Source organism: Artibeus jamaicensis, unplaced genomic scaffold (genome assembly GCF_021234435.1).
Source record: "Artibeus jamaicensis isolate MK-2021 breed Jamaican fruit bat unplaced genomic scaffold, CSHL_Jam_final scaffold_537, whole genome shotgun sequence".
NCBI lineage: Eukaryota > Metazoa > Chordata > Mammalia > Chiroptera > Phyllostomidae > Artibeus > Artibeus jamaicensis.
Genome location: NW_026522047.1, coordinates 17,205,188 through 17,232,673, shown reverse-complemented (window position 1 = coordinate 17,232,673; position 27,486 = coordinate 17,205,188). Strand labels below are relative to the sequence as shown.

General features: G+C 44.9%; 1 protein-coding gene across 1 annotated transcript; it reads right to left on the bottom strand.

Moving 5' to 3' along the window:
* Positions 1 to 7,459: 7,459 nt before the first annotated feature.
* LSM6 (LSM6 homolog, U6 small nuclear RNA and mRNA degradation associated) lies at positions 7,460 to 19,366 on the bottom strand. Its single transcript, XM_037162379.2, has 4 exons — positions 19,294 to 19,366; positions 12,909 to 13,024; positions 9,494 to 9,607; positions 7,460 to 7,744 (listed from the first exon to the last, which is right to left on the bottom strand). The coding sequence occupies exons 2-4, from the start codon at positions 13,000 to 13,002 to the stop codon at positions 7,710 to 7,712; spliced, it is 243 nt and encodes an 80-aa protein (XP_037018274.1). The 5' UTR covers positions 13,003 to 13,024; positions 19,294 to 19,366; the 3' UTR covers positions 7,460 to 7,709.
* Between the last annotated feature and the right edge of the window lie 8,120 nt (positions 19,367 to 27,486).

Sequence of the window (27,486 nt, the reverse complement as noted above, 5' to 3'; positions counted from 1 at the left end):
ATAAAGGAAACTAAAAAAAAGGACAGAGAACATTCTAGAATAAGACGAAGGCACTGGATGCACTGTAGTCTGCGCCCTGACTGCAATGTCTATCCAGTCTCACTGTTCAAAGTGGGGGCCGTGGGCCTGCAGCACCCATCCCACTCGGAGATCATTTGAAATGCAGACTCCCAGGCCCTGCCGCAGATCCCCTGAGCTGGTTTCTGCTTTTGAAGAAGCTTCCCGGGGCTTCCTCTACATGCAAAGGCCTGGGTGCACTCCTCTAGAGGGTCTGCCCACATCTCAGCCCTGGGAAGGGTCCCTACCTACCCTGTGACAACCTCCCCCTCTGGCCAAGACTGGTTGGTTAGAATCGGCCAGTTTCCCCCAGACCTCAGTCCATTCATTGATGAGCAGCAACCAATTGGGCTGACTGCAGACTCTGGATGTTTCAAGAAACATGGATTGTTTCAGCTAAAAGGCGAAGGACAGCTGGAAAGAGCTAGGCAACACAGCGAGCTGAACCTGAATGTCACCTCTGAGAGCCCTCTGGCTGCTCCGCTCTCCTTCACTGGGATCGGTGGGAGAGGGCTCTGTGTGCGTGCTTGTTTCTGCTTTTCCACCTACGGAACCTGACTGTGGGCCTGGAAAGGGCCTGGCATGTGTGAGACCTGCCTGGAAGGCGGCTTTGAGGGAGGAGGAAAGAAGGCTGAACATCTGCAGCAATCAAATTCTAAAGATTCGTACTGGAATGCACTATAGTGAGGAGGCCGGGGTGGGGCGGCGGACAGGCAGGGAAGGAACCAGAGGTCTCTGAACATGGGGAGTGTGCCTTTGGTAACTCACTAACAACCTTTTCCCACTGTTGAGACTGACCAGTGGTTTTTTGTTTTTTTTAAAGATTTTATTTATTTATCTTTAGAGGGGAAGGGAAGGAGAGAGGGGAAGGGAATGTATGGTTGCCCCCTGTGCGTCCCCTGCTGGGAACCGGCCTGCAACCCAGACATGTGCCCTGACTGGGAATCAAACTGCGATTGTCTGGTTCACAGGCCCGCGCTCAATCCACTGAGCCACACTAGCCAGGGTGACCAGTGGTTTTTAATTACATTTACTGTGGTGACCTTGGTTCATAAGATTATGTAAGTTTCAAGTACACAATTCCATAACACGCCATCTGTATATTGGACTGCGTGTTCACCAGCCAAAGCCGAGTCCCCTTCCATCCCCACACATCGGACCCTTTTATCCTCTTCTGCCTCCCCACCCTCCCCGCCCCCTCCTGCTAACCACCGTGCAGTTGTCTGCTTGACCAGTGTTTTCACACACACACTGGCCATCCTAGTATCGATCCTACTGAGCATCTCAACATTCACCCAGATAAAAATTTTAAAGCCTACAGATTTCTGGAGCTCTGGGACCATCTGTGTAAGAAGAGAAAACTTCTCACAATTCTCTTCAAACTCAACCATAGGCTCTTAAAAGTGGGAAATCAATGGACATTTACATATTGTACATTCAGCAGGCATGTTGGCTTTGCTTCATTCTTTATGCTACTGTACACTTTCTTCCGTTAACAAGAATGGTTTAGTGCTTGCTCCACCCAATGGTCCTCTCAAGACCACTCTCCCTGCTGATCAAGAACAAACCTGATGTTAAACTCCTTGGTATTTGCTTATTTGCAAAACAATACTTAAGACAGCAGATGGTGCAAGAAGGTATCAGTGGGATCTCTCTCTACTTGACATTTTACTTGAGGTGACAAGCAAGATATGGAGGACAAGCTCGGAAGTTAGATACATGACCTTGGACAAGCGACTTAATGTTGGTGAGCCCCACTTTTCCCATCTGTGGAATGGGAGACTGTTCCATTTCTCACAAGCTTGTTGCAGGGACTGTGCGTACCAGCAGAGGGACACACAGCAGAAAGGGAGGGCTATCATGAGAAAAGTGAAAGCCAGGCCACCAGAGGTTGGAGCACAGAGGGATCAAAAATTGCTTGCAACAATGAGACTCAATAATTCCAGGTCGCCCCAAGCTGTTCGGTGTAACATGCTTAAATGACAAAAAAAAAAAAAAAAACAACAAAAAAACACAACCCCCAAAACAAAAAAAACCCCAAAACCTAAAGCCTAAATTGAAGTGCTTTTTGTTTCCAGTTGATTGCTTTATTCTTATCCTAGCTTACTGAGCTTTTTAATTCTTGATTTTGTCTGTGCCTACTGTAGTATCTGAAAAATCTTTTATTTCTTTACCTATGAAAATATTAAGCTGCACACAACTAGGAAGACAACACATTTTATGTACAATTAAATCTTTTTCTTCTCCAAGACTCGGTTATGTCTCCTGTAATCATACCAAAAACTATTCTGTTTTTGTCCACAAAGTTAAGAAATTTTGTTCAGTGTGTTAGGAGAGGCTGAGAGACCATGACTGGCTGGTTCTGAGCACGGAACGTGATGATACAGGCAAGTGCTTCAGTGCCCGGCACAAGGAAACTGCTCGGTATCGCCGGCCAGAACGGCAGAGATGGCGGCAACGAGGTCGGGGTTCTCCATTCCTCTCATTCTGTGGTCTAGACGCTGTACTAGTGAAATGTCACATGGTCTGGACATGTCTGTGTCAAACGAACCCAAACAACCTCCTAAACAACTCACCTCTTTTCTTGTGCATTATTGCAATTTCAGTAGAAGTCCTATTTGATATAACACTGACCTGTGATTTGGAATATTGTGTGCCCATGATGATAAAAGAAATTTCTCTAAAATGATTTTATGTAAACTTCTCGCAGACTGGCTCTCCTTTAATCCACATTATTGTTACAGTATTTTGCCAAACCCACCAGCAACCATTCCATTTCAAAGCTTGGAATAAATGGAGTCCATATGGACTTGAGTATTTTGTAAACAAGACCTCAAAAACTAGACTTATCCCAACTGCTCAAGTGTTTTATACTTTCATGAAGATCTTAGAATATGAAGTCTGTCTGGAAAAAGTCCAGCCATTGTTAATGTAACGAACACAGTTTGTGCATCACTGTAACCTGGCAGCAAAAAAACATGGACTGGAGTGCACATGCGTGAACAATGATGACTTCACTGTACTGGTCAGAGCGGGTGGTACACGCCATTGAGTGAGCACGTGGACTGTGTGGCCATCCATCACCTTCAAAATGACTGAGCAAGTAGAGCAGCAAATCTGCATCACATTTTGCGTTAGGCTTGAACATTCCCTCTGCAGAAGCTGTTCAGATGATTCAGAAGGCTGCAGCTCTGGGCAACTGCTGATTGGCAGCTTCATCACAACAGTGCACTAGCTTATGCATCATGTCTCATGCAGAGTTTTTTGGTGAAACATCAAATCATCCAGGTGACTCACCAAACTAAAATCACTTCTGAAAGAGAAGAGATTTCAGACTGTCGATGAGATTCAGGAAAATAAGATGGGGCAGGTGATGGCGACTGGGAGAACTGTGTGAGGTCCCAAGGTGCCTACTTTGAAGAGGACTGAGGTGTCATTGTCCTGTGTGCAGTGTTTCTTGTATCTTCAATGTCTCTATTTTTCATAGGACATGGCTGGACATACTTTCTGGACAGTACATCCACCTTCCAGCTGCTGTTACTTCCAAACTATTACTAAGAAAAGAAAGTGTTTCAATAAGGCAGATGAATCAAAACAGAAAATCTGACTTGTGCCAGCTGGGAAACACGAGCATGAAGACGGGAGGCAGAGCCACATGGGCCCGTGGGGAAAGGAGATCAACAGATGGAGATAATCACGTCTCTACATTGTCTAGTCCTGAGGTTATCTGGACTTCCAAGGCATGAACATATGGTTGAGATTATCAAATCCATCTCAAGTGTTCAGATTTTAAAAAGAATTCTCAAAATTGTGGTCCAATTAGAAGAAAAAGCACGGAGAGCACCGCTTTCTCCCAGGACACCCAGATTTGCACAGCAGAGAAGAGGAGCAGGCTGGCCTTCACTTCAGCATCTCGCGAGGCCTGGCCCAACACCCTGCCTACGGCTGCCGTGCCGTGAACGCTGAACTGACTTCTGTGATCCCCACCACGTGGCCACCTCCTCCACCCCCCAGACGAGGAAAGCTGGCTCAGAGAGGCGCAGGGCAGATGCCGGTCCATGTCGTGTCCACTGTCCTGTCACTGGGCATCTACCACTCTTGCCTGTCCACTTCTGCCATCTTGCCCCCACTCTGGCAAACTGGATCCCGGCCAGCGAGTCGGAGCTGGCCAGTCGGGAGGGCAGACCCTCAGTGCTGCTCCACTGTGTGCTGAGATAACAGGCGGCAGCTGCTGGAATAAAAGGACCGTGTTTTTGTCATGTACAAGGACTTTTTGCCCACATTTTTGAGGGGAAAAATAAGGATGTGCATTATACATGGGTAGTACCAATTCTGTATCTATATAAATGTTTTCAATTCTTTTATTTATGCTTATGCATTAAAAGTACAACTCTAGAAAGCAGTCACAATATTCATATGCAAAATAATACTTTTTCTAATACAAAAAAACCCCAAGTACCTAAATATAAATAAGTAATTGAATTGAAACAATTCTTCCCCTCAAACTTTGGGCAAAAACATGGGTGTGTGTTATACATGGGAGCACACTGCACACAGCTAAACACAGCACTTGCTGGCTCTTCAGACCCCAGAGAGGTCAGGACTAACCCTGCGACCCCCAGAGTGGAGTCTGGCTCGACGACCATCAGGTAGGTCTCGGTCCAGGCAGTCAGAGCTGCGCCGTCAGGAACAGGGCCTCCAGAAACAGGGTCACTGGGGACAACAAACTGACTTCCTTTCACCAACAGTTGCTTTTTGTGAAGGGAACGTTAATGCAGTTTGGCTGTAAAGAATAGCCTTGGCCACAGAATGGGCTGGAATTTGCCTCTGAATAGAAGAGCTAGCCAGTACTCTGAAGATCACTGGCTCTGAGGACAGGCTAGTGTCGGTCCTCACTGAGGGGGCAGACTGGCCCTCCCGCCCAGAGTGCGGTACTGGGGTCCCTCTGAGTCCGTGGGAGCACCAGACAATTTTACCCCCCGAGGTTGTTGCTATTCTCATGGATTATAACCTCCAAGGCAGCAAACCATACACAGCAAACTAATGCTGAGACTTTAGAACCTAAGGAAATCCCTTAAACACTGTTACTGTTTGTCCATAATTCAGCACTCGCATTGCACTGAATAAAAAAGCGTAGTATGTAAAGCATCTCTCAGTACCGTTCCCTTACTGGATGCTGAGATGAGAACGGGAAAATCGTAGCACATGTCTGCCATCTGTATGTGTACTTGTCAACAGTTCTGTTTTGGGATAAACAGTTTTGAAGTCAGAATCAATTCAACTTGTTGGAAGATTAGCCAAGGAATAGCTGAGAAGACCAAAACAGAACACAAAGTCAGATAGTCGAAAGAATCAAGCACAATTTCTGTTTCTCACCAAACATTCTGTTTTGTCACAGCCTGAGAGAGAGCGTGTAGCAGACAACGTTTGGGGGCAGAGAGACAGGGAATCCGAGTTTCCTCAAGTGAAAAATTCTTCAACTGAGAACAGATGTCTTTGCTACAGTGCAACTGGAAGTCATTCACTGACCTCCAGGAGACCACAGTTAACAAAAAAGTCGATTTAGCATTTACACTATTTTGTTTCACATTTCTACCATGTGGAGACAACCTACATCGGGTACAGTGCCTAATACAGACAGACGGTCCCCATCACCATACAAACGGCAGCATTTCCCAAAGTCAATCTTGAGGGAAAGTAGTTCCATGGTTGAAAACACTGCCCGCTGTAGAACTATTTAAAGAGAGACGGCAAGGGAAATACTAAGACATATGCCAAAAAGGTCAGGGGAGAAGGGGGCACAAATGGGACGACACAGATCGGTGGGAAACACGAACAGCTTTGAGAGGCAGCTGGTGCAAATGAAAGAAGGGACGTGGCGACCTGGCAGCCCCAGATTACAGAAAACAAACGAGAACACGTACGCTGCACTCGGGGGGCATCTATTTTCTCCCTAAAAGAAGTCATTTATAAAGAGCAAATTGGTCATTTGTACTTACGGACTGGACCCTTTTCAAGCCCGTCAAGAAATGATAGATTATTGAAGCATAGCAGTGCTTTGGTTTTGGTGTACACACAGTCAAACCCTGCAAAATGATTCTGTTCACCTTTCCCCAGTTATTAATTAAAAAATCATTGTTTCCACTTACTCTTACTCTGTGATCTTTTGAGCAAAACAAGAGAGTGCCACACATACCTCTCCAGGACCGGCGCCACCGCTTTCCCCTCCTTCCCAGTCCCGCCCCCACCTCCTCCAACCAGGCAATTGTTTAGATGGGGACAGCGGGGGGAGGAGGGCCAGTACAGCGTTCACACCATTGTCTGCTGTTCACTCAACCCCAGCGCCCAGATATATTTGTTGTCCCTGGAGACAGCATAAAGTGCTCACGGAATAAAGCAGGGCTGTGGAAAGCTCATTAATACACTGTGAAAACCCTCTCAGCAGGAGGCCCGTAACGCAGAAGGGCGGCCGGGTGCCAAGCACTGTGAATGCCCCGTGCTCTGCTCCTGGACGGTGTCACACACACGCAGCTACCCTCTGGGAGGAAGGCTCCCTGAGTCCCCCTGGGCAAGAGCCAGAAGAAACTCTTCCTCAGTCAGGTTAGCGACTGACACCCAAGCAAGTTCACCAACTCTCAGCTTTGCCCTCATCTACAGGACTGCCAGACAGATGCGCAGGAACGGCTCCTCCTGGCTGTGCTCCCAAAACGAGCGAGTGGCGTGGGGCCAACCCTCCCGACAGCGAGGAGGAAGTCCGACAGGTCTCGCTGCCCTCCAGCAGATGCACGATGACAGCGGACTGGCGTGCTGAAATGGAACATGTGCACTTCACCGGAGTACTGGGGACCTTTCAAAGTGCCACCCCAAATCAATTCGTACGCCCACTCCCTCTGTGCAAGTGCCCGTCGGACCCCCGATTCCACTGTCTACCTGGGTGACCACGTCAGAAGCTGGACTTCTGGCCCCAGGGGCCCTTCTGAACCTTGGGCTGAAACTGGCTGCCTGTGTGGACCTTCTTCACTCACGCACTGTGACGGGGAGACAGAAGAGGGTGGAGTGGAGGACGACGTCTCCATGATGCCTGAGGTGTCAGCACGGGCCCCTCTTCGTCAGCTGAGTAAGGGCAGCAATCTAACGAAATGACACCGCTGGGAACTTAAAAGTCGTGCAGGGCCCTCCCTGGTGTGGCTCAGTGGGTTGGGTGTCATCCAGCAAAGCACAGGGTCCCCAGTTCAATTCCTGTCAGGGCATGCACTTGGGTTGAGGGTTCGGTCCCTGGGTGGGACGCACATAAGAAGCGACCAGACTGATGTTTCTCTCTCGCATCAATGCATCTCTTTTTCCCATCCATCCCCTCTGTCTAAAAATAAATAAAATCTTTTTTAAAAAAGTCACACAGGGAAAAACAAAAGACTTTCCTTTTTTATTCTTTTACATTCTGCACACTGACACCGAGGTAACAGAAAATGACCGAAACTTAAATACGAAAGAATTCTTTACAATTAAATTCACCATTTTATACATTTACTTACTCACATGTCAGTGAAAAATCACCAACTTTTATGAAATACAACAAATTATATTTAAAAAAAGGGAAAGATCTCATTAAAAAAATACACCCACGGGTGAAAAGAACAATGCTCTGGACGCGGTCACATCCTCCTCTTCTGCGTGCTTATGTACAACACTGCAAAGAAAAAACAGAGAAGAGCTGAAAAGCTGTCCTGAAGCGGCGTAACAGCAAGTTTTAAAAACAAACGATTCTGGCCTGACGCCTCTGCCAACGTGGAGGGACTTTTCACACTGCACGGGAACCTCGAGCGCCGCTCTAAGACTGGTTCTGTGGACACAGACTTGGGTGTAATGTCTCAGGGGACCAGGGTCTAGTCTGGGTCGCACATCAGACTGACTGCTGTGACCAGGAGGATGAGACACAGTACCTGTGACAGCCACCAGAATCCCAGGCTGTTTTATAGTTATGGGTAATTCTAAAGTAAAGTAAAAATCAATAAATCTTACCAGGCTAGACTGTAGATTACAAATGAAGACCGTATTTCCCCCAGCTCCCCAACAGAAACTCTAAATTTTCTGTTTAATTTTTTAATTGCAACAGGATAAACAAGGGCTGAGGAGTTTGTTATTAACCACACAAACAAAAAACCCCAAGTCCTCATTCTGAGTCCCCTGGTAAAATATCAGCCTTTCGTGTTAGTCAAAGTTCTGCTTTGCCAGTGCCGTGGTGACTCCCAGACTGAACTCTTCAGGAGAACTGGCACAGGGTGCGGTGGCTGGGTCACCCTGGTCGCCCTGCACCAGGGCTGTGCCTCCCCTTCCACCCCTCCAGGCTGACTCAGACTCCGAGATTCGTTCCAAGTGAACATTCGGAGATACCGTGATCAAAGAACAGAGCGAAGAACAGAGCACAGATTAATCAAGCAGGCCAAGTTCCTCTGCTAAGAGTCAAGGATGTGACTCTGGGACTCTAAAAATAATTACCACTGATTACCAAGTCCTGGAAAAAGCCAGATGAAGGGAAGTGTCAGAATGACAGTGACGGCGTCCCTGGGAAACTGGACACGTTCCAGATGTCACGTTCACATGGCAGGGTCCTCCCTATTGCTACTCCCGGAACCTGCACCTGACTGGCTATCAGTCGTCTTGAGATGGAGGAAAACCATACATTTCGTAGTAAGTGTAAGAAGTGAGAACGATGTGGAAAATGGGAGGGGAGATTTTATGTGCTGGAAGATCGAAAAGCAAACAAAAGACAGGTGCTGCGAACCACGTGGTAAGAACACAAGACGGACACCTACAGGAAGTCGGGGTGTTCAGTTCACAGTAAAAGGGTCGAACTTCTAGGGGGCTGAAGAAGTCACCCCGTTACTAGAGGATGCCCATCGATAAAAAAATCCAAACGCAAGAGTTCCGGACCTCCATCTGGGGAATGGGACCAAAATGTGGGAAGGGACCAAAAGCTGAGTAACTTTAGAACCGTGTTTCCGATCTGGTCATTTCTGTCAAACTAGAGGAGATACTCTCCACCAAGAGCATCCGAACGACTAACAGAGCATGAACGGCACAAGCTCACTGCCCAAGGACACAAAACGAGGGCGACTCGCACAGCTCCAGCTCCCAGTGTGCGAGGCAGGGTCGCAGGGACACGATCGAGTGTACTCAGCAGAGCAGGTTTCTGGGCCGGTGCGCCAGGGCCCTCCGTTCCTCCTCAGCACAGGGAGGGGAGGGTTTCCGGTTCCACAATCCATGAAGCTACTTAAAAAATGGCCACACAGAAGATCTGAGATACAAGAATTTAAAAGTAACAAAGCAAAACTAAAACTGAACTTCTGTGTTAGCTAGAAAACTCGCTGGTGATTCTGATTATAAGCACAAAGGCTTACTTCAGATGTTGTACAATTACGGAGGGAAGGAACGTTACCGTTGTTTCCTCGGATAAACGCATCCCCATACTTATTCTTCAGCTGTCCATTCACATATTCCTCCGTCTGTTCCAAGGCTATGTTCATGTAGCCGTCCAGACAAGCCAGGACGCCTGGAGACAGATTCAGTCAAAGAGAAAAGCAAGTAAGAAGTGAAAATTACAGGGCATACCTTAGAGTCCATAATCTCTTTATTTATTAGCCTTCACATGCTTAATATAAAAATTCGCAGTGTAGCCAAAACGCAGTAGACGGAAGCACAAAAAAAAGTCTTTACTTCATGCCCATCTGAACAGAGGCTCAGAGACATACTGTGTGAAAGCAGGAAAAACAACCAACTGCCACTTTTCTCATGGGATGTGTGGAAAAGCAACTTTAGACACTTTCACAAAGTGTCTAAAGTAGATTCACAGAACACCCTTCTCTGAAAACGAAAAAGGGAGTGGGCAGTTATGTGGGAGCAAATGACCGTTAGCCAAGACTCCTCACTTCCAGCTGCACTCCTCAGTTTAGCCACCAAGGGAAACACGGGTCTGGGAGATTTATTCCGTTCGTTCACAGCATCCCCTGCAGGGTGAAGAGGAAGTCCCCACACTCTGTTAAAACAACAGAAGAGGGGACAGCAGGTGCCCCTGCACCTCGCGGTGGGAGCAGCTCGCGAACATGAGGCAGCCCGCCGCACGGTAACACGTCCCTTTCTGTTCTGTTACAGTTGTAACACTTTAAAATCCAGGCTAATACAGAAAAACGGCTAAATCATTCTAGGGAGCTTTCAAGGAAATTGGGTGAAATCTTTTTAGTTGTGCCAAGATGGTTTAATTTTGCAAAATTTGACCAGGTTTGATTTTTTTCAAAAGATGAAACAAATACATAAAAGCCTCTCACTACTCTAACTTTAAGTGACCTTTTCTAGGAAAAAAATTTTATGTGAAAGCAAATACTACAAATTTGATTCAATTAACCAAGTCCATAGCTTCATTAAGCCTCAACTTCATTAATATGCTCCTCACTCTCTGCCTCTGGCCCCATTATCCTCTAAACAAAACTTTCTTTTCAAAATTGTGTGTAATGAGAGCACAAGACATTAACCCAACAGAATTCTGCCAAAGCCTGTAAACTTTCAAAGAATCAGAAGGGGCTGTGAACATTAACAATTACTTCCTGTCAAAAGAATACTTAAGATTCAACTTTACAGATTATTTCCTGATGTATTCATTTCATGATTAAACAACCATAAAGGAAACTTCTGAGACATAATATGCAAATCTTTTTGAAAATGCACCAGAAACATTTAAAAATAAAATGTCCACTTCTAGTAAAAACACCTATTCTCATAGCAAAAATTTGTTTCTTTTTAAGAAAAAGGTTCCAGGAGGTTATAATCATAATCCCTTCCTTAACAGATAAAACTACAATGACTCACAGAAAACACAAAGTTTTTGTCCAACCTAAAGAAACACTGTTTCAGAGAGCTTAGTTTTTGTTTGTTTGTTTGTTTGTTTGTCTTTTACTTGACCACAAAATGAGAGCATTCTTTGTAGTAGTGCTCTCAACAGTGTACAACATTTTGCTTTAACAGTACAGAAGCCATGAACAGGCACATTCATGAAAGGAAAAAACTTACGATTGCTGCCCATGGGAAAGGCTGGTTAGCCTCGCTAGTAAACAGAGAAATGGAAATGAAATATTACTTGTTGCCAGTTAGGATGGAAAAGTGGAGATCAAGGCCGACACAAGGGTTGGCGTGAACCTGGAGCACGCACACCGTCCCAGGGCCGCCTGTCTGACTGGCCCCGACTCCGAAACCGCAGCCCCGGGAGCCGTTCTAAAGAGATGCTTGGACAAGTGCTCAGGACACACAGGGAATGAGCAGAGCTGTTTGCAATAGCTCCCATTGCTAAACACCAGAATGTTTGCTCACGGGGGCTGGTTTAAAACCCACGCAGAACTGTGGTGCCCCCACACAAGGCACGCCCACACGGCCGCTGCACGGTGGAGGGCGGAAGGCATGTTTTCCTATAAAAACACCAGGGCGCAGGCACGGCCGACCCCACGCACGGGAAACCATACCGAGAGGGAGACAGGACCAACTCGGTAAGGCTCGTTGGTTCTGGACAGGGGAGTTTGGGGAGATTCTGCTTTCTTCTGGAGCCTACTTTCCTCCACCATTTGCTTTGAAATTTCTTCAAAGAAGAAAAAAATCCACAACATATATTACCTTTAAAAACAGAAAGTTTTTCACTAAAGAGCAGAGACAAGAAGGTCAGGCTGTTTGCCGATCCTCAACGAGGTGGGCACTGAGAAGACACCACACACACTGTCTCCCCCCGAACCACCTGCTGAGCGTGCGCCGATCTCCAGAAGCGGACTGCGTGCCCTGTTAGGCTCACCGAAGGTTCCAGAGTGAGAGGCAGACAGAGGGACTTCACACTATCTCACTGATCAGTATAAATCCGTTAGTTTCACTTTAAAGTCAAATTAAACTAGAGATATGTTAACAATATTAAGAAACCGAAACACTACGTGAACGGCAGAGTGGTTTCTTAACCAGGCGCCTGAGCCGAGTGTGGGCTGGCATCGCAGTTCCCGCCTGACTCGGTGGGCACAGCCGGCAGAGATCTCAAAGGACTTCTGTGAACAGAACGTGAAAACCAAAGTGATCGGCACACACAGGACCCACAGGAAGCTCTCAGGAAAACTGAGTGTACATGTGTGAAAAGAGAGAAAAGCTCAAGAGATTACTATCCTTATTCAGAAAAGAGACCAAGAATTATTCAAACGAGAGACTAAGAGAAAGGCTATTAACCTCTGCCAATGAATTAGTTTTTTGTACCTGGAAAACATTCTAGGGAATTTAACCTGTCTAAATGTTAGAAGATTAGGAATTTAGTGACTTTAAAAAAATGGAATTTGGAACGGTTTCCCCCACAAAGTTGACTTTGGTAGTGTCACTGCCTTAAAAAGAACGTCCTGTGGAAGCACAGATGGGTGGTTCCAGGTGACCCGCGTGTCCCTGAGCGGGAAGCTCCCGCTGGGAAATGACACCACCTGAGTCACTGCCGCTAGCCCCCAACCCTCCCGCAGGAGCGAGTGCAGCTGTGCCCCGAGCTCCTCACCCCTCTGGCCCTTCCTGCTGGAGGGGGCTGGGCCCCAGGGGAAGCAGGCATGCGATCTCAAAGCAGAGGCAGGGGACGATAGTCACACAAACACCCCAGAAGTCCAAGCACGAGCTGGTGTTGGAGTGGTGTCTCTGAAAGCAACCGTCTCAGAGGCAGAGCAAGAAGCGGGCACAGAAACTGTTGACAACCAAGGCTCTCGTTGGTCCACTGGGTACGTTTAAGAGATTAATAAAAACCAGTAAGTCATATTCAGTTACTTAATTACACCAGTGAGAATGAAGCAGAAAAATATTACCTCGATAATCCACTCCAGAATTCAATTTTACCACAACAGGCCGTCCGATGATTTGCTTTAAGAAGTCACTGGGGGTTTGCTTCCGTAGACTCATTGTAGCAATCCTGATCAGAAACCTGAAAAGGAGCAATAAAAGTAAGGACAAAAGTTAGCTCCTCAACTAAAAAGCCTGAAGCTCTTACAGAAGACCCAGCAGCAAAGCAGCACATGTGAAGACCCAACATGACCCCACAACCACACACCAGCTCACGCGTCTGCAGGACCTGCCAGGGCCGGACACGAAGCTAAGCCCTTCCCACGGACCCTCACGCCGGCCCTGACCCAGCCTCAGTGCAGAAGAGCCTGCGTTCACGGAGCAGTTCATCACCACTTGTCGCTGCTGCTGTCTCACACACACGCCTACATACCCACTGCCGCCACTTCCACACTCCCACTTCCGAAATGCTGATTTTATGTACGCTGAGCGCTCTGCTCAGATCCTGACAGATATACCAGATTTAGTCTTTACAAGAACCCTGGGAAGAAGTGCTTCGTGTCCACGTTGTGCTAATGAAAATAAAGGCACAGAGAAAGATGAAATAATTTGCCCCCAAAAGCAATGGAAGTGGCATTCAAGCTCCAATTAGTCCTATTTTGAAGTCTGTTGTATGCAGAGATACTTACAAACTACTGATGCCAAAATTGTACCCCTGGAAGTAATTATAATCACAACTGAGTTACTGTTTGAATGTCCTCCATGCCAGCACTTATATAAGCACTTACCTTGCCCTGCTCCACTTAAACCACACTACCTGGCGAAGCAGGTATTGTTTGTATTCTCGTTTTAGAGCTGAAGTAGACACAGAAAGGGTTAAACATCATGCCCAAGGTCACACAGCCAGGAAGTCATGGCCAAAATCACAGCCTCACACAGCCTCCTGAAAGTTGCTAATGCAGCCAAAGATTTTTATTCTATTATAATTATAGCAGACATATACTCAACGTAATGAAGAAAAATAGTTTTAAAATGTAAGCACAACAGGAGTCTGAAACACAGAAAGAGCATTACACGCCCCACCCACCACATGAGACATACAGAATTGCCCATCACTCCTTTCAAAACCCACCTTGTTATGTAAGAGTTATCGCTCAAAATACTGCGGTAAACAAATGTAACCCAACTGCAGGTAAGCAAAAACCGAGAGTACAAAGGCTTTGGAAACAGTGAGGAAGTCAGCATCTTAAGTTAAAGAACGGAAAATACAAGTTTCAAAAACTGCTCTTGAGTCTGTGGCTGTTATCGGGACCACCTTCATCCACTCTGTCTCTCTGAGGCTTGAGAAAAACTTAATGGGATCAACTGATTATTTTGCTCCACAGATTTTAATCCAACTTTCCCACTGAGTTGCCACTTAATTTTTTTGCTACAGTCTCAGGAGATAACTGAAATTATCACACTATTCCGGACAACCACTATTCATTCAGGACCCAGACCACACAACAATGTTATTTACGCTGTTCTGAGCACAGGGGAAAATAAATAAATACAAAGTAAATACTGAAACGGATTCAGTATCTTTAATGAGTTTAATAAAAAACAAACCTTCCCACTCGTCTGTAAACAGCCTTGTTTACGGAGGGAACACATGCTGTGTTCCAGTCTTCGGTTCAGTTCCTATCAGATGCTAAGTCCCATTAAATGCCAGTTTCTCCATATACCAGACTGCGATCAAACTCGCTGCTTATTTTGTGTTCAAAAACCACTCACATGCATCATGATGTGAAAATCTAGTTCACAAGGATATTAACTAACTTCTCCAATTAATGCCAGAAAAAGAATACACACCTAGACTATTAGGTATGTAACTGATGGTGTTAGTTATTTTCAAATTCTTATTAATATTATCTCCCCTCACCTTTCTAAAAGGCGGATACCATTCTTCTTCTAAGCTCATCAAAGATCACACCTCTGCCAGTAAACCCCATCCTCACTCCCACCAACAGCTAACGGCGGGTTCTTTCTGAAGGCATTCAACACCTTAAACTTTCTTCCGCACCTAAGTGTCAGGCACAGGGCGGGGATATAACACCAAGACATGGCCTTGGGTCCTACGAGATCACATTCCAGAACAGGCAACACAGCAAAACAAACAAGCATGTAAAGGGAGAATTTTTGAAGTTGTGTGCACTTGGGTAGAACTAGGCAGAGAACAGCACACAGAGGAGACGCAGTCAGCCCAGGCCTGGCAGATTGGGCTTCTGGAAGTGGCACCTGAACTGAGTGTGCAGGAAAGGGCCCGCCAGCGGAAAGGAGAGTGAGCAGGGCAAAGGTGCCGGACAGTGTGAGCAGCTCTACATGGAAGAGGGGGACAGGCCGCAGCCCCAGAGGTCAGTGGGGCCGTGTTCCTGGGTATCACGGCAGGTCGGGCTACAGGGGCCTGCGCTTGGGCCTCTCAGGCCGTTTCCCAAATGTGAGCCATTTGGGCCACTTGGAGATTCTGGGTAGGACCCGGCACCCTTTTGCATGAGCCTGGGAAAACAGTGTCGGTGGAAGGGGACGGGGACACTGGAGGGAGGGTCTGAAGCAGGGGCGTGGAGCACCGCTGTCCCCCAGGGCACATGCCACCTCACTCTGCTCTGGCACCACTGAGCTTCACATCTGGCTGTATGTGATGGAACCTGTCACTGCTTACTACCTTATATTGCTTAATTATTTTATACAAGTCTTTTCTCCCTCAAAAGAGTGTGATCCACATGAAAGGAGAGACTAACAGCACGCTTCTCCTTTGTTCTCCAGAGCATCTATATTCTGCTAAATCTCTTGAAAAAAAAAAAGATATTTTTTAGAGTTATTTAAGAGTTACTTGGAAAGAGGATGTTGCTTCAAACACATTTTATCCATCACTTTAGGAGAGCGCAGCTATTACACTCATCTTCATTACGCTTCCCGGGTACTCCCTGTTACTTAATGCCCTGCCCATAAATCCATTTCGTGTGACTAAATTGGTCTCGACATCACAATTTTTCCCATCACTTGGCTCACATAATTTTAAGTTTTCATCTTTTAAATTGGATAAGGCAGAAGGAACCGTTCTCACCATTCCTGAAGACAGAGAAAAGCCTCTTGAACCAGATGTGTGAGAGGACAAAGGCCTCCTTTTTGCAGGGTCGCCTTGATTAAGCCCCTCCCTTCAAAATTAAAGCCATTGTCACTCTCTGTGCCTCGGCTCCCTCCCTGACTCCAGGTCAAGCTTGTTCTAAATCATCCATTTTCACATGTGGCTATTAAGTCAAAGGCAGTGTCTTTTCTGTTGGAAGCTTCTGAGAGGTCCAGTATGAGGACATCTGCAACTTTCTTCAGGAAAACGCATGGGGGCGGGGGCAGGCAGAGAATCAAGTTTTCGGCATCCCGCCCCGTGCCAGGCATTAGTCAGGAGCCACTCTCAGTCACCTGGTGAGGCAGTGAGCAGAGCTCAGGCTGCACCCACAGCCCTCCTGCTAAACCGGGGGGTGGCCGGGGACAGTGGGAGGCCCAGTGGGAGAGAAGCAGCTTTGGACAAAAAGCCTCATCACTGGACGCCAGCCTGCATGGAATCATAATGGCCAAACAGGAAGAAACACTAGCTAATGTGATTCTGAGTTATATCACGAAGCACAAAACATGCCAATTCTAGTCTCTTGGCTGTGTTTACGCGTAAACTTCCACCTACTCATAGAGAATTTAGTCTAGGGTGAAAAAAATTGAAAAGCAAAAAAACGGTTAGGAAATGTAACATTACAACCCAAGCGAACGCACATTAACAGAACACACCAGTGTCCAGGCAGGCATCGGACACTAAGGACAGCTCTTGAAACAGCTAAATGCCATTCAGCTGGCCAGTCTCCCCCCAGGGGGTTCCAGGCTTCTGGGAACAGCCCAAACGTCTTACTCATTTCGTATCTCTGGTACCTAAGCATCCTGCCCAGGCCTGTGGAAGAGGCACTGAAGGGCAGTGCCAGGACAAATCTCTGTCCCTCCCCCGGTCCAACTATGCGTATAATGACTAATACAGTATCACCCAGGCACTGAAGCAGCCGTAACATAGTAACATATCTATTACTGACCACCAAATAAAAGATGCATAAAATAGAAATGTTTCTGTGTTGTACAAGAATCAGCTGCATCCAAATCAAGAGATGCTAGCCAAAATGCAGATTCCTGAAGCCTTCCCATAATCAGGCTGTCTAGGCAAGGTGCCCTGGAATTCACATGAAGTGCCCCGAATCACCCCTATACGCAAGGACTTCTCAACCAGGAGACATTTTGCCCCCCACCCCACCCTTCCTCAGGGACATTTGGAAATGTCTGGAGACCTGCTGGATTGTCCTGAATGAGGACATGGTAACTGCTACTATCCAGCAGGCAAAGACCAAGAATATCGCTCACCCTCCTACAACGGAGGCAGCCCTCCTAACAAAAAGGGATCCGGCCCGAAATATCAATTCGGGTGAGAAACTGCTGTGAGCCCTAAATAAAAAAATAAAAAAAAAAAAAGCATTGTCCTCTGGTCTTAAAGCAACAACAAGCTTAAAAAACAAAACAAAACAAAACTTTGAGGTGCATAAGAACACCTAACTTCTAACTAGATGAGAGTATAAATTATAACTTACTATTTTACCCCAACATTTAGAAAATCTGAAAACGACTGTGGAAAAATCTTGAAGGGGTTGCCATTCTAAATAATAAATTTCTAGACCAGGCCATGATAAAGGCCATCTTCCCATTTTTCAGTGTCTCAGATCCCTCAGATAATCCCATCTCTGTGACGTGGTGCGACTGCAGAAGGACAGATTAGGCCAAGTGATGTAAACAGCTTTTTCAATTCTAACACTGAGTATGGCAGTTGAGTGAGACCACCCGGTGCGGCATCAAGAGTGCTCACTTGGGAGGCAGGACACCTGAGTTCTAATCCCAGCTCCGCTACTTAATTAGCTGTGTGCCGTGGATAACCCACTTCCCCTCTCAAGGTCTCAGGTTCCTCATCTGCAAAATAAGGCAGTTAGGCTAGAAGATCATTTAATCGATCCAACGGTCCGTTGGCCTATGCAGTAACTCCGATAATACACACATTAACATAATCTCGGAAGATTCCTTCACAAAATTCAGACAAGTGGAATCGCCAGACACCACTATAAAAAAAAAACACACAACTCCAAAGGGAGGCTCAGCTTCATTGGTTGGTAATATGAGAAATGTATTATAAGCTGTCATACTTTTGGTGCAATAGGCACAGTCCTACGTGAATGATGTAGAACTATTTTGTTAAACAATTTGGCAATGTGTATACAGAGCTAAAAAGACCTGACTGGAACATAGCACCTATTCTAATCATTTAACTTCTCAGACCCTAGTCCAAGTAAATACTCTAAAACACAGCTTTAAAAAAAAGTTTATGAGCATATAATGTGGGACGCTACAAAGAAGCAAGAATTCACAAATACCCTAAAGGCCCCACAGTCAGGATGGCAGAGTAATTTATGAGACCTACACAATGATCGACTAGGCAGCCAATCAAAAGAAAATACAAAATTAGAGAGGATATTTAGGAAGAATTTTTAGACGAACTGGAATGCTAAATATACTGCGAAGTGATAAAACAGATAATGTTAGCTCAAGGGGAAATTAGCACAGGCAAGAATAGATATGAAAAGGAATTGTAAGTGGAAAGGTTCTGTGATTTTTTTTTTCACTGAGCTCTTCACCATTTCCAATTTTTCTACAACAGCCTTATATTAGTACTAATCGGGGCACATTAAATCATGATCATCCTTACCTGCATCATCCTCATCCCCGACACCCCGAACAGCAACAGAAACACTAGAACAAAAAAAACCCAAACCTGCCAGGAACGCGCGCGCACCCCTACACACTCGAAAGCCCTGCTGATCGACCTTAACGCCACACAACTGTGGGTGGGAATTCCCAACCTGCTAAGATGGGCTGGTCCAGCTTACACCCTGATGGTCGAGTGCAAGCACCCCGGAGGCTGCAGGCCGGCAGGCAATGCCCTGCAAGCCCTGTCACCCCGGCGAAACCTGGCCGTGTTCGGAGTCCGCTTTCCCGCCGAATCCCCAGGCTAATGTCGGGGTTCCCTGCGGAATTTCGACAACCAGGAGCGCACTCGCAAGCCAAATCCATGGCACCCCGTGGCTGCCATTCCAAACCGCGCAGTCCCGGCGCTCCTCCGGGAGGGGGATCTAGGGGACGGGCTCACGGATCGCGGCGGCGACCACCACGGATTCCATTCCAGGCGCCACGCGCGGCTGCCGCGGGAACCAGCCACCCACAGCTCCGCTGCTGCTCCCCACCCCGCTGGAGGCGACGGGACTCCGGGGCTACCAATGCCCCGTGCGTTGCCGGGCTCACCTCGAGATTCCCAACTCTAGACGCCCCACATCCCTGGCCTCCGCCGACAATGGGATGAAACTGAAACTGAAACTGAAACCGCCGAGGCTGCGACGCGTTTCAGTCTCAGCCAATCGCTGCTTCCGGAGCTACAGCGGCCCGCGGGGCCAAAAGAGCCCAGTCGCGCGGAGCGCGCAAACCCCAGATTTCAGGCTTGCCTGGAGGAACAGTCAGCGGTGCTATGGGCCAATTAGAAAGTGCTTTGCTCTCTCCTTTAACAAAAAGCAGCCCCCCTGCCCCTCAAAAAAACCCGTAAAAAGCAAAGCAGGAAGTGATCTTTTAGCCAGGATTTCTTTTAGGAAGACAAGTAAGAAACAGCTTGAAGTCATAGGAAACTGGAATTCACTGCACAAGTCATGACTGTCCGGAAATATCATTTAATAATTTAATGCAAATAAAGAAATCTTTAAGTCCACCTTTGGATTTTGATCGTGTGAAGATCAAGTCATTAGCAAGATGTCGTGTCCGTAGCAGCGTTAACTGGCACAAAAGGAATTACAGTCACTAAAGTAGCTGTATTATAATGAAATAAATTGCATTACATTACAAACTAGCTCTAAATGGAAATGCTGTGCAGACATTTAAGTGCTGCTATGGGAACTTGGTTTGGAGTTTTGCGTGAATTCTCAATATTCTTGCTATTAATGGAAAGAGAGAGGAAAGAGAATGGTCATACCGAGACTTGACTCCTTTTTCTTCTACATGCATGGCCTCATCAATTTAAAACATATACTTTCATTCCACATAATTTGTAACACTATAAACAGTGATAATCTCTTTAAACAGATTCTTAGATTTATAGAATCTAAGGGGCAGAAATTTTTTGTAAGACAAAAATGAGTTTCCCCTCTTGTAAACCTCTCTTAGCTGAAGAGATTAACCTTTGATTCGAGTGACAAAGAGATTTGAGGGAAAGGAGAAACTTCATTGTATCCCTCTATAAAAGCTCACTTTGGGTACAGACCAAACATTATGGATTTATTGAAAGGCTGTATTTGAAGTTCTTGCTGTATAAAATATAATGCAAACAAAAAATTTAAAGTATTGTTTAAATAAAATAATTAGCTGCAAAGAACATATATAATAGGATATAAAAGCCCTGTCTCTAAAAACCTTCACAAGAGACATCAAGTAGTACCATATTCCCCATTGTTTGTTTCAGTTTTTTTTTAAAGAATGTTTTGATTCATGGCCTCTTTCCCTTTGCCACAGAGCCCTGATGGGTGGAGTCACTGAGACTGGTGCGGGGAATAAGGAATTTCAGGGGCCTGGTTCATCTGCAGAGGCAGCTGCAACCCTTTCCAAGGGGCATGGACCTGGAAGGGCCCAACTAGACAAAGTACTTCGTGAGCCAACATATTTACCCACATGTGTTTATTCCAGAATCCTCAGCAGCTTATAATTGGCCTTTACCACAAAGCAACTTTCCATATTTCACAGGGTTTCTCAGTATCTTTAATTTTGCAAAGAATGGGCAAGATTTTTCTGAATACTAATTCACCAAGAACTCACCTTCAAACCCATGCACATAAACATGAATTTATTAAGGTCATAAAAATAATTATCATGTCGTAAAAATAATCTGACAAGGTTTAGTTTTGTTTAGACAGTTTAGTTTAACTTTTAAAATGGACGAACCTACACTGACACATTGTTGTCACCCAAACGCCAGGATTTACATTAGGGTTCACTCTTGGTGTTGTATATTCTGTGGGTTTTGACAAACATACAATGATATGTATCTATTATTATAATGTCACACAGTATTTTCACTGCCCTAAAAATCCTCTGTATTTTGCCTATTCATCCCTTTCTTCCTACTAATCCCTCGGGACCACTGGTCTTTTTATTCTACCCATGGTGCTGCCTTTTCCAGCAAATCATAAAGTTGGAATCTTACAGTATGAAGCCTTTTCCAATCAGCTTCTTTCACTTAGCCATATGCATTGCAGTTTCCTCCAGGACTTTGCATGGCTTAATAACTCAAGAAAGAGAATTTTTTCTTTTTTAAAATTTTTAAAGATTTTATTTTAAAGAGAGGGGAAAGGAGGAAAAGAGGAAGAGAAACACTGATGTGTGAGAGAAACATCAATTAGTTGTCTCTTGCACGCCCCTAATTTGCAATCCAGGCATGTGCCCTGACTGGGAATTGAACTGGCAACCTTTGGGTCTGCGGGCCAGCACTCAATCCACTAAACCACACCAGCCAGGGCTAACTCATTTCTTTTTAATGCTGGATAGTAGTTCATTGTCTGCACACACCACAGTTTATTTATTAATTCACTTACTAAAGGACATCCTGGTAATATCAAAGTTTTGGCAGCTATGAATAACCTGCTACAAACATCTGTGTGCAAGTTTTGGTGTGGACGTAAGTTTTCAACTCTTTGGGTACCTACTAGGGAGTGCAATCGCTGAATTGTATGACAGAAGAATGTTTCCTTTGGTAAGAAACTGCCAAACTGTCTTCCACAGGAGCTGTGCCATTTTGCATGCCCACCAGCCGTGAATGAGAGTGATTCCCGTGTTTGGGAATTCTCACAGGCATGAGTGGACAGACTACCACTGCGGTTTTAATTTGCATCTCCCTAATAACATATGCTGTGGAGAATTTTTCCTATGCTTGTTTGCTATCTGTATATCTCCTTTGGTGAGGTGTCTTTTTGGAGTTTTGCCCATTTTTTAAGACGGCTTGTTTTTTATTGTTGAGTTTAAGGGTTCATTGTATATTTTGGGTAACAGTCTTTTATCAGATATGCCTGTAGCAAATATTTTCTTCCAATCTGTAGCTTGTCTTTTCATTCTCTTGAACCAATTATTCTTAAGATAGGCAAATACTAGCATAAAAAAATACTAAGGGGAACTCTTGCCATTTCATTATTTGTTCCAAACTTCCATAGTCCTATTCCTTTGAAAGGCTATGTCCTTTCATGTTTCACGTTCATAAGAAAAAGCACATGTCTAGCTAAAACACCGAACAGCCTTGTGGACAGGTCAGCAATTGTACTGTGTTGATGCCGATGATGATGGTTACAAACATGGAATTGGGTTGGCCAACAGTCTCCAAAGCAGATTTTTATAGTTTGAAGTCTCCTAACGTAGTGCTATAGTTTGGAGAACGCTGGTTGGTCTTGGTCCAGCAGTGCATTACTGCTGTGAAATGCTGGAATGCACTTGGACTTTTCCTGTGCCTTCAGACTGGACGATACAAACAGCTAACCTGTCACATCCTGGTTTGGGACCACTATTATCTGCTTTTTATCGTGGGATGAGAAAGATACCCTATAGTTGTTGAATGTCTCTTTTTTCTATCTCTTTTTTTTACAGTGCAGCCTTTCAATCACCCCACTTGTATGCAGGGGCTCAATTCCAACTCTCTACCCTGAAAGAGGCTAATACCTTGTCTCTTGTACACGTGGGCATTAACACGGTCACTTCCACTCTTTCTCCTGATCCAGTTCAAACCGTGACGTCTTCTGGGTTACTGTGAGAGCATGAACACTGGTCTCATCAGTTGCAGCTCAAACTTTTTCTCTTCAACCAGGCCACCTCTTAGTTACACTTCAGGTCTTAGCTCAAACATAGATTCTTAGAGAAAACCTTTGGTAATCCCTCAGACTAGATATTCCTTCTCTTGTTCGTGAGCACAGAACACTCTCCCCCTCCTATGCACCACAATTAAATAACTCTGAGTGTGTATTTGTCTCTTCCCTCCTGCGTACGCTGCACGCACAGGGCTGACGTCTGTATTATTCAACATTTGTGCTGTACTGTCTCCTGAGAAGTACTATAAGCTTATTGACCAGTGGACAAATTTCTCAGGAAAGTCAGTGTGCCTTTTATTTTTACCTCAAGATGGGACATATTCTACATCGTGGGCGCTTGGTTTCAGATATACTGTTTGAGATGTTTAAATAAATACTGGGACTTCACTGTCCATTATTCTGGTGTAACTTGAATTTCACAAGCAACTGGCTCTGCCTCTGAGCTCCTCTGAATAGTCTTTTGAAAGCCGGGATGCTTTATGTTCCACTGTGAACTCCAGAAAACCCCTCTCAGCTGTAAAATTCAGCGAAACCGTTGTGACGTTGCCCTTGTATTTTAATCAAGATGAACTTGAAAGGTGAACATTATAAGTGGGAGAAATTATTTATAATTTGGCAATAAAAGTTTATGTCTAACACTCCAAATTTCATACATCTGCTCTGTGCCGGCCCTGAGATATAAAACAATTGAAGTTGCCTTTACAGTTGGCCTTATACGAAAGGTCATAAATTAGAATGATAGCACTTGTCCTCTTTCCTAGCTCACAAAATTTCCGTATTAACTTCTTCACCTCAAACATAAATGGTTACCCAGCTGCAAAGAAAAGAGTTTTGTTGGCCTTTATGAATTATAGTTTGAGCCGGAAATCTGTGGAACGTGCATTGGATGAACCCACGTCAGTGAAGCCAATTCTACCACTGCGAAAATCATTAACACTGTATGGCCAAGTTCAAATAAAGACAGTATAGTATATAAAAATTTAGGAATATTTTAGATACCAGCAAATGAGATGTGGTTCTTTTAACTCTTAACAATGCATTTTCACATCTTTCAAGGGTGTTCTCTGCTAGAATACCTGCTACCATATTTGTTTTAAATAAATTCAATTTTTTAAATGTTTCTAATGTGGTTTTTAACTGATAATGTGAACATTTTAATTTTTTAAACCACAAAAAAACCCACAATCCACTTCTATTATGACATACCATAACTAAATTCATCCCAAAATATTAGTGAAATGGACAAGTTTTTTTTTTTTAATGTTACGGCAAAAAAAAAAGACAAACAACCAAAGAACCCCAGATGTCCTTGATTTTCTAGGACATATCAAATCCATATGCTTTTTCGGTGTTAAGATTTCTTTTTGCAAGCACTGTAGAGTAATTAAAGCAAAGCATATTTTAAATGAGCAGGGCCAAGTTCAAGAACTTGAATTTCAGAATCTTAGGACTTCATCTAGGTAGAATGCAAAAATTTAAGACCAAATGCTACTTTTCTGTAACTTTTAGCAATTCTGGGTTAGTAAACATAATGTAGCGGAAATTACGAGTATGTTAGCATAAACCCTGTTATCTCAATTTTGTTTTTCTTAAATAGTTGGCTTTTTTTGCTTTTTTTTTGACTGATGTATGTCTCTTCAGCTGTTGAAGTAAGAAGCACATCTGTTCCTACCTAAAACTCTAGGAGCAAAGACCATAGTTGTTTCTGTTGTAACAAAACCTGCACCAATGTCTGACATACTTCTAGGAGGTCACCACTCAGGGAAGGTGATCGACTGTCTCAAAAACAGAGTGCTGGCCTCTTGTTTTCAGATCTGTCTCAGAAAGAATTGGGGGAACTGAAAGCCATCTGCATAAATTCTGTCTACAAAAAAGAATGGTACCCTCGTGCCTTGAGGGTCTTCTCACAAACTCAAGTGAGGAGAATCCTGACCGCTCTTATTAGAAAGAAGAGTAAGGTCTTCTGATTTACGCTGAAGAATTGGGACAAACAAATGGCAGAGGACACAAAACGTAGAAAGGACAAACACCACCTTTAACCGAGTCAAGAGCCAGAATGGACATTACCGCTTCTGGACTGAATGTAATCACACTGGCGAAAGAGGGGCGGGGCAGAGAGGGCACTGCAGTGCCGAGTCACTGGCTAGAATAAGGTCCATATTAACATTATGTCCAAATGACAACTTGTGTTCTTTTTAACAAATTTTAGGTGCTTGTTTAGTGCCTGGAGATAAAACAGTACTCCTAACTATCAACAGATGAATAAACGATCAAATGGATGAACCCTCAGGTGGTCCCAGGACAAGACCCCCTGAGTAACACAGCTGGAAGAAATAACAAATAAAATATGAAGGAAAACGTAATACGTTGCTATCAACTCGAAATCAGAGTCTCAGAACTTCCTGAGCTTTTTTTTCCAACTGCAATCATACAACTAATTAATAAACAAAGCTTCATCAGTGATTATTAAGTGCCCAGAACTGGTGCCGCTGTCCAAATCTGGTTTTTGAACCGATCCCTACTCAGGGGCAGCAAAGATCCCAGAACCTTCGTTGACGCTTACGTTTCACTTTCCTGCCTAGATAAAGAAAACACCAAGCAGTTCAGTCCATAAGTTTGTCCTGAGTTACACATGAAGGAAAATGAAAGTCTTATGGATCCCAATTTCCTCCACCCAAATAATTTATTGAGAGCAAAATTTAAGAGTCTACTTATCAAAATTCAAAATCAATAGAAAAAAAGAATTCTGAAGGAACTCTAGTTGTAGAGAAAATTGATTGCTTTTTAAAATAGAAAGGAATATGACTTTTGCCTTCTCGGGGGTACATAGATGTGTTTTTAAAATAATAGTTTATTAGTTTCCAGGAGCTGGAGTGAGGAAGCCTTGGCTAAGGCCTGGGCGTGACTCTTTTCGGTTGTTGACGTTTCTACATTCCTAAATCGCGGGCAATTTCCCACTGGCCCAAGAGCACTCGCCTCACCTAGTGGTGATACTCGACAGGGCGGAGGCTGTGGATTCTACACACACCTGCACGATGCACGAAGCCCCGTGTGACACTTTTTTTCAGGGAAGAAGAGCTGCTGAACAAAAGCGGAGCAGGGCTCATTCTTCTCCTGCGGCCATTTGCAAGGCCAGTGCCAACGCGGCAGCCACCCATGTGTCCCACGCTGGGGTTTGCTAGAGCGTTAGGCCTGCGGTCGTCTTTGGGCATGCTGTCATAGCTCACCCGTCCCTCAGCCCTGAGAGAGCTATGGCAAGTCAGGAACAGTGGATAAAGAAGGGATGAGCCTTGCCTCCCATGTGGGGAGTGGGCCCTGGCCAACAAGGAAGAGCAATTTAAAGGAAAAAGTTGTCCTCGATGCCCTCCACAAGCTTCCTTGTTAAGGAGCTCCTCCTCCCTAGGCTACAGGCCATCCCCTGACAATGCTGAAATTCTCACCAGGGTGGCCCCAGCCAACTGACCTTGGCTCCAGGATCAGCACTTGTGCTCTCTAAATGTTCCTCAAGACAATTCATGTGCCCTCAGCCTCTTTCCCAGTTTTTCAGCTTAATGTCATCATGACAAAGACCTCATAAACCCATGATAATAGCAGGTCCAAGGTGTAATTTCACCCATGAGCATTTTAATATGGTAGAGCTCCTGAAAGTATTAATCTCTTATTATGAAATGCTGGCATCCATGCCAGGTCTGGGGAGGTACTGCAGGTATTTACAGGTGTGATGGCCTTTCCAAGCAAGAAGGAGGCATGTCCACTTGTTTAAAGGTACTGAGTAGCCTTCCCGACCAGCCTTCCTGTTGCATGGGGCTAAGAGTGGACTAGTGAATAAGACCCCCTCAAACTTACCACGTGTATGAGGGAGACCTGCTGTCAAACAAACTTTACTAACAAGTGAGGATTTGGGGATAGTCTTTAAAGATGTTAAAAACAAACTTAAACCCAACACAAAACACAAAGGCTATTTTATTTATGAATTAAAGGTGAATTGTGGGTTAAGTATTCTTTTGCTACTTCTTAGACTGAACAACTAAAAGTGAAGGACTCAAATTATTGAAAATGTCTAATGATTTATCACAAGAGCAAGTGTGAAAAGCATGCATTAATAAACCTTGCTCCGGCTGAATTTTCTATCTGAGTATGCCAGCCCACTTTTTAAGCCTGAATTTTAAAAATTTAAAAAGAGAGAGAGAGCATATTTTCAAAATTTGCTTGTATCATACTCAGTTAAGAAAATGTGTATTTCTTTTTTCAAGTAATGCCATTACCACAAGCCTACCTCTTTCCCTTTGACAGTAAAACAGAGTGCTTATCTTCATATTTTCATAATGAAAACTCCCCAACCTCAGGCTACTCTGGCAGATTTACAACCTCTGAGCAGGAGAGCTGACAGGCATTTTAATACGAAAGGAGATATGATGTCTTTAATGTACGGTGATGTCACTTCTAACAAGTGGGAAGCAGCCTTCCCCAGTGCAATCACCACGACAAGGCCGACCTGGCTGCTGCGGAAGAGACCTCCTAACCTAGAGAAAGGTCACAGATCAAACAGGAAAGACGGACTCTCCCAACTCAGGTGGAAGGGCACTGAGTGATGTCAAGGTCACAGGTC

Excerpts from the sequence above, each read along its gene's own strand:
- LSM6 (XM_037162379.2), bottom strand. The coding sequence starts at position 13,002 with ATGAGTCTACGGAAGCAAACCCCCAGTGACTTCTTAAAGCAAATCATC. Across the intron at positions 9,608-12,908 it reads TTCTGGAGTGGATTATCGAG|GCGTCCTGGCTTGTCTGGAC; the intron begins GTAATATTTTTC and ends ATCTGTCTCCAG. Across the intron at positions 7,745-9,493 it reads GTTTATCCGAGGAAACAACG|TGTTGTACATAAGCACGCAG; the intron begins GTAACGTTCCTT and ends TTTTCTTTGCAG.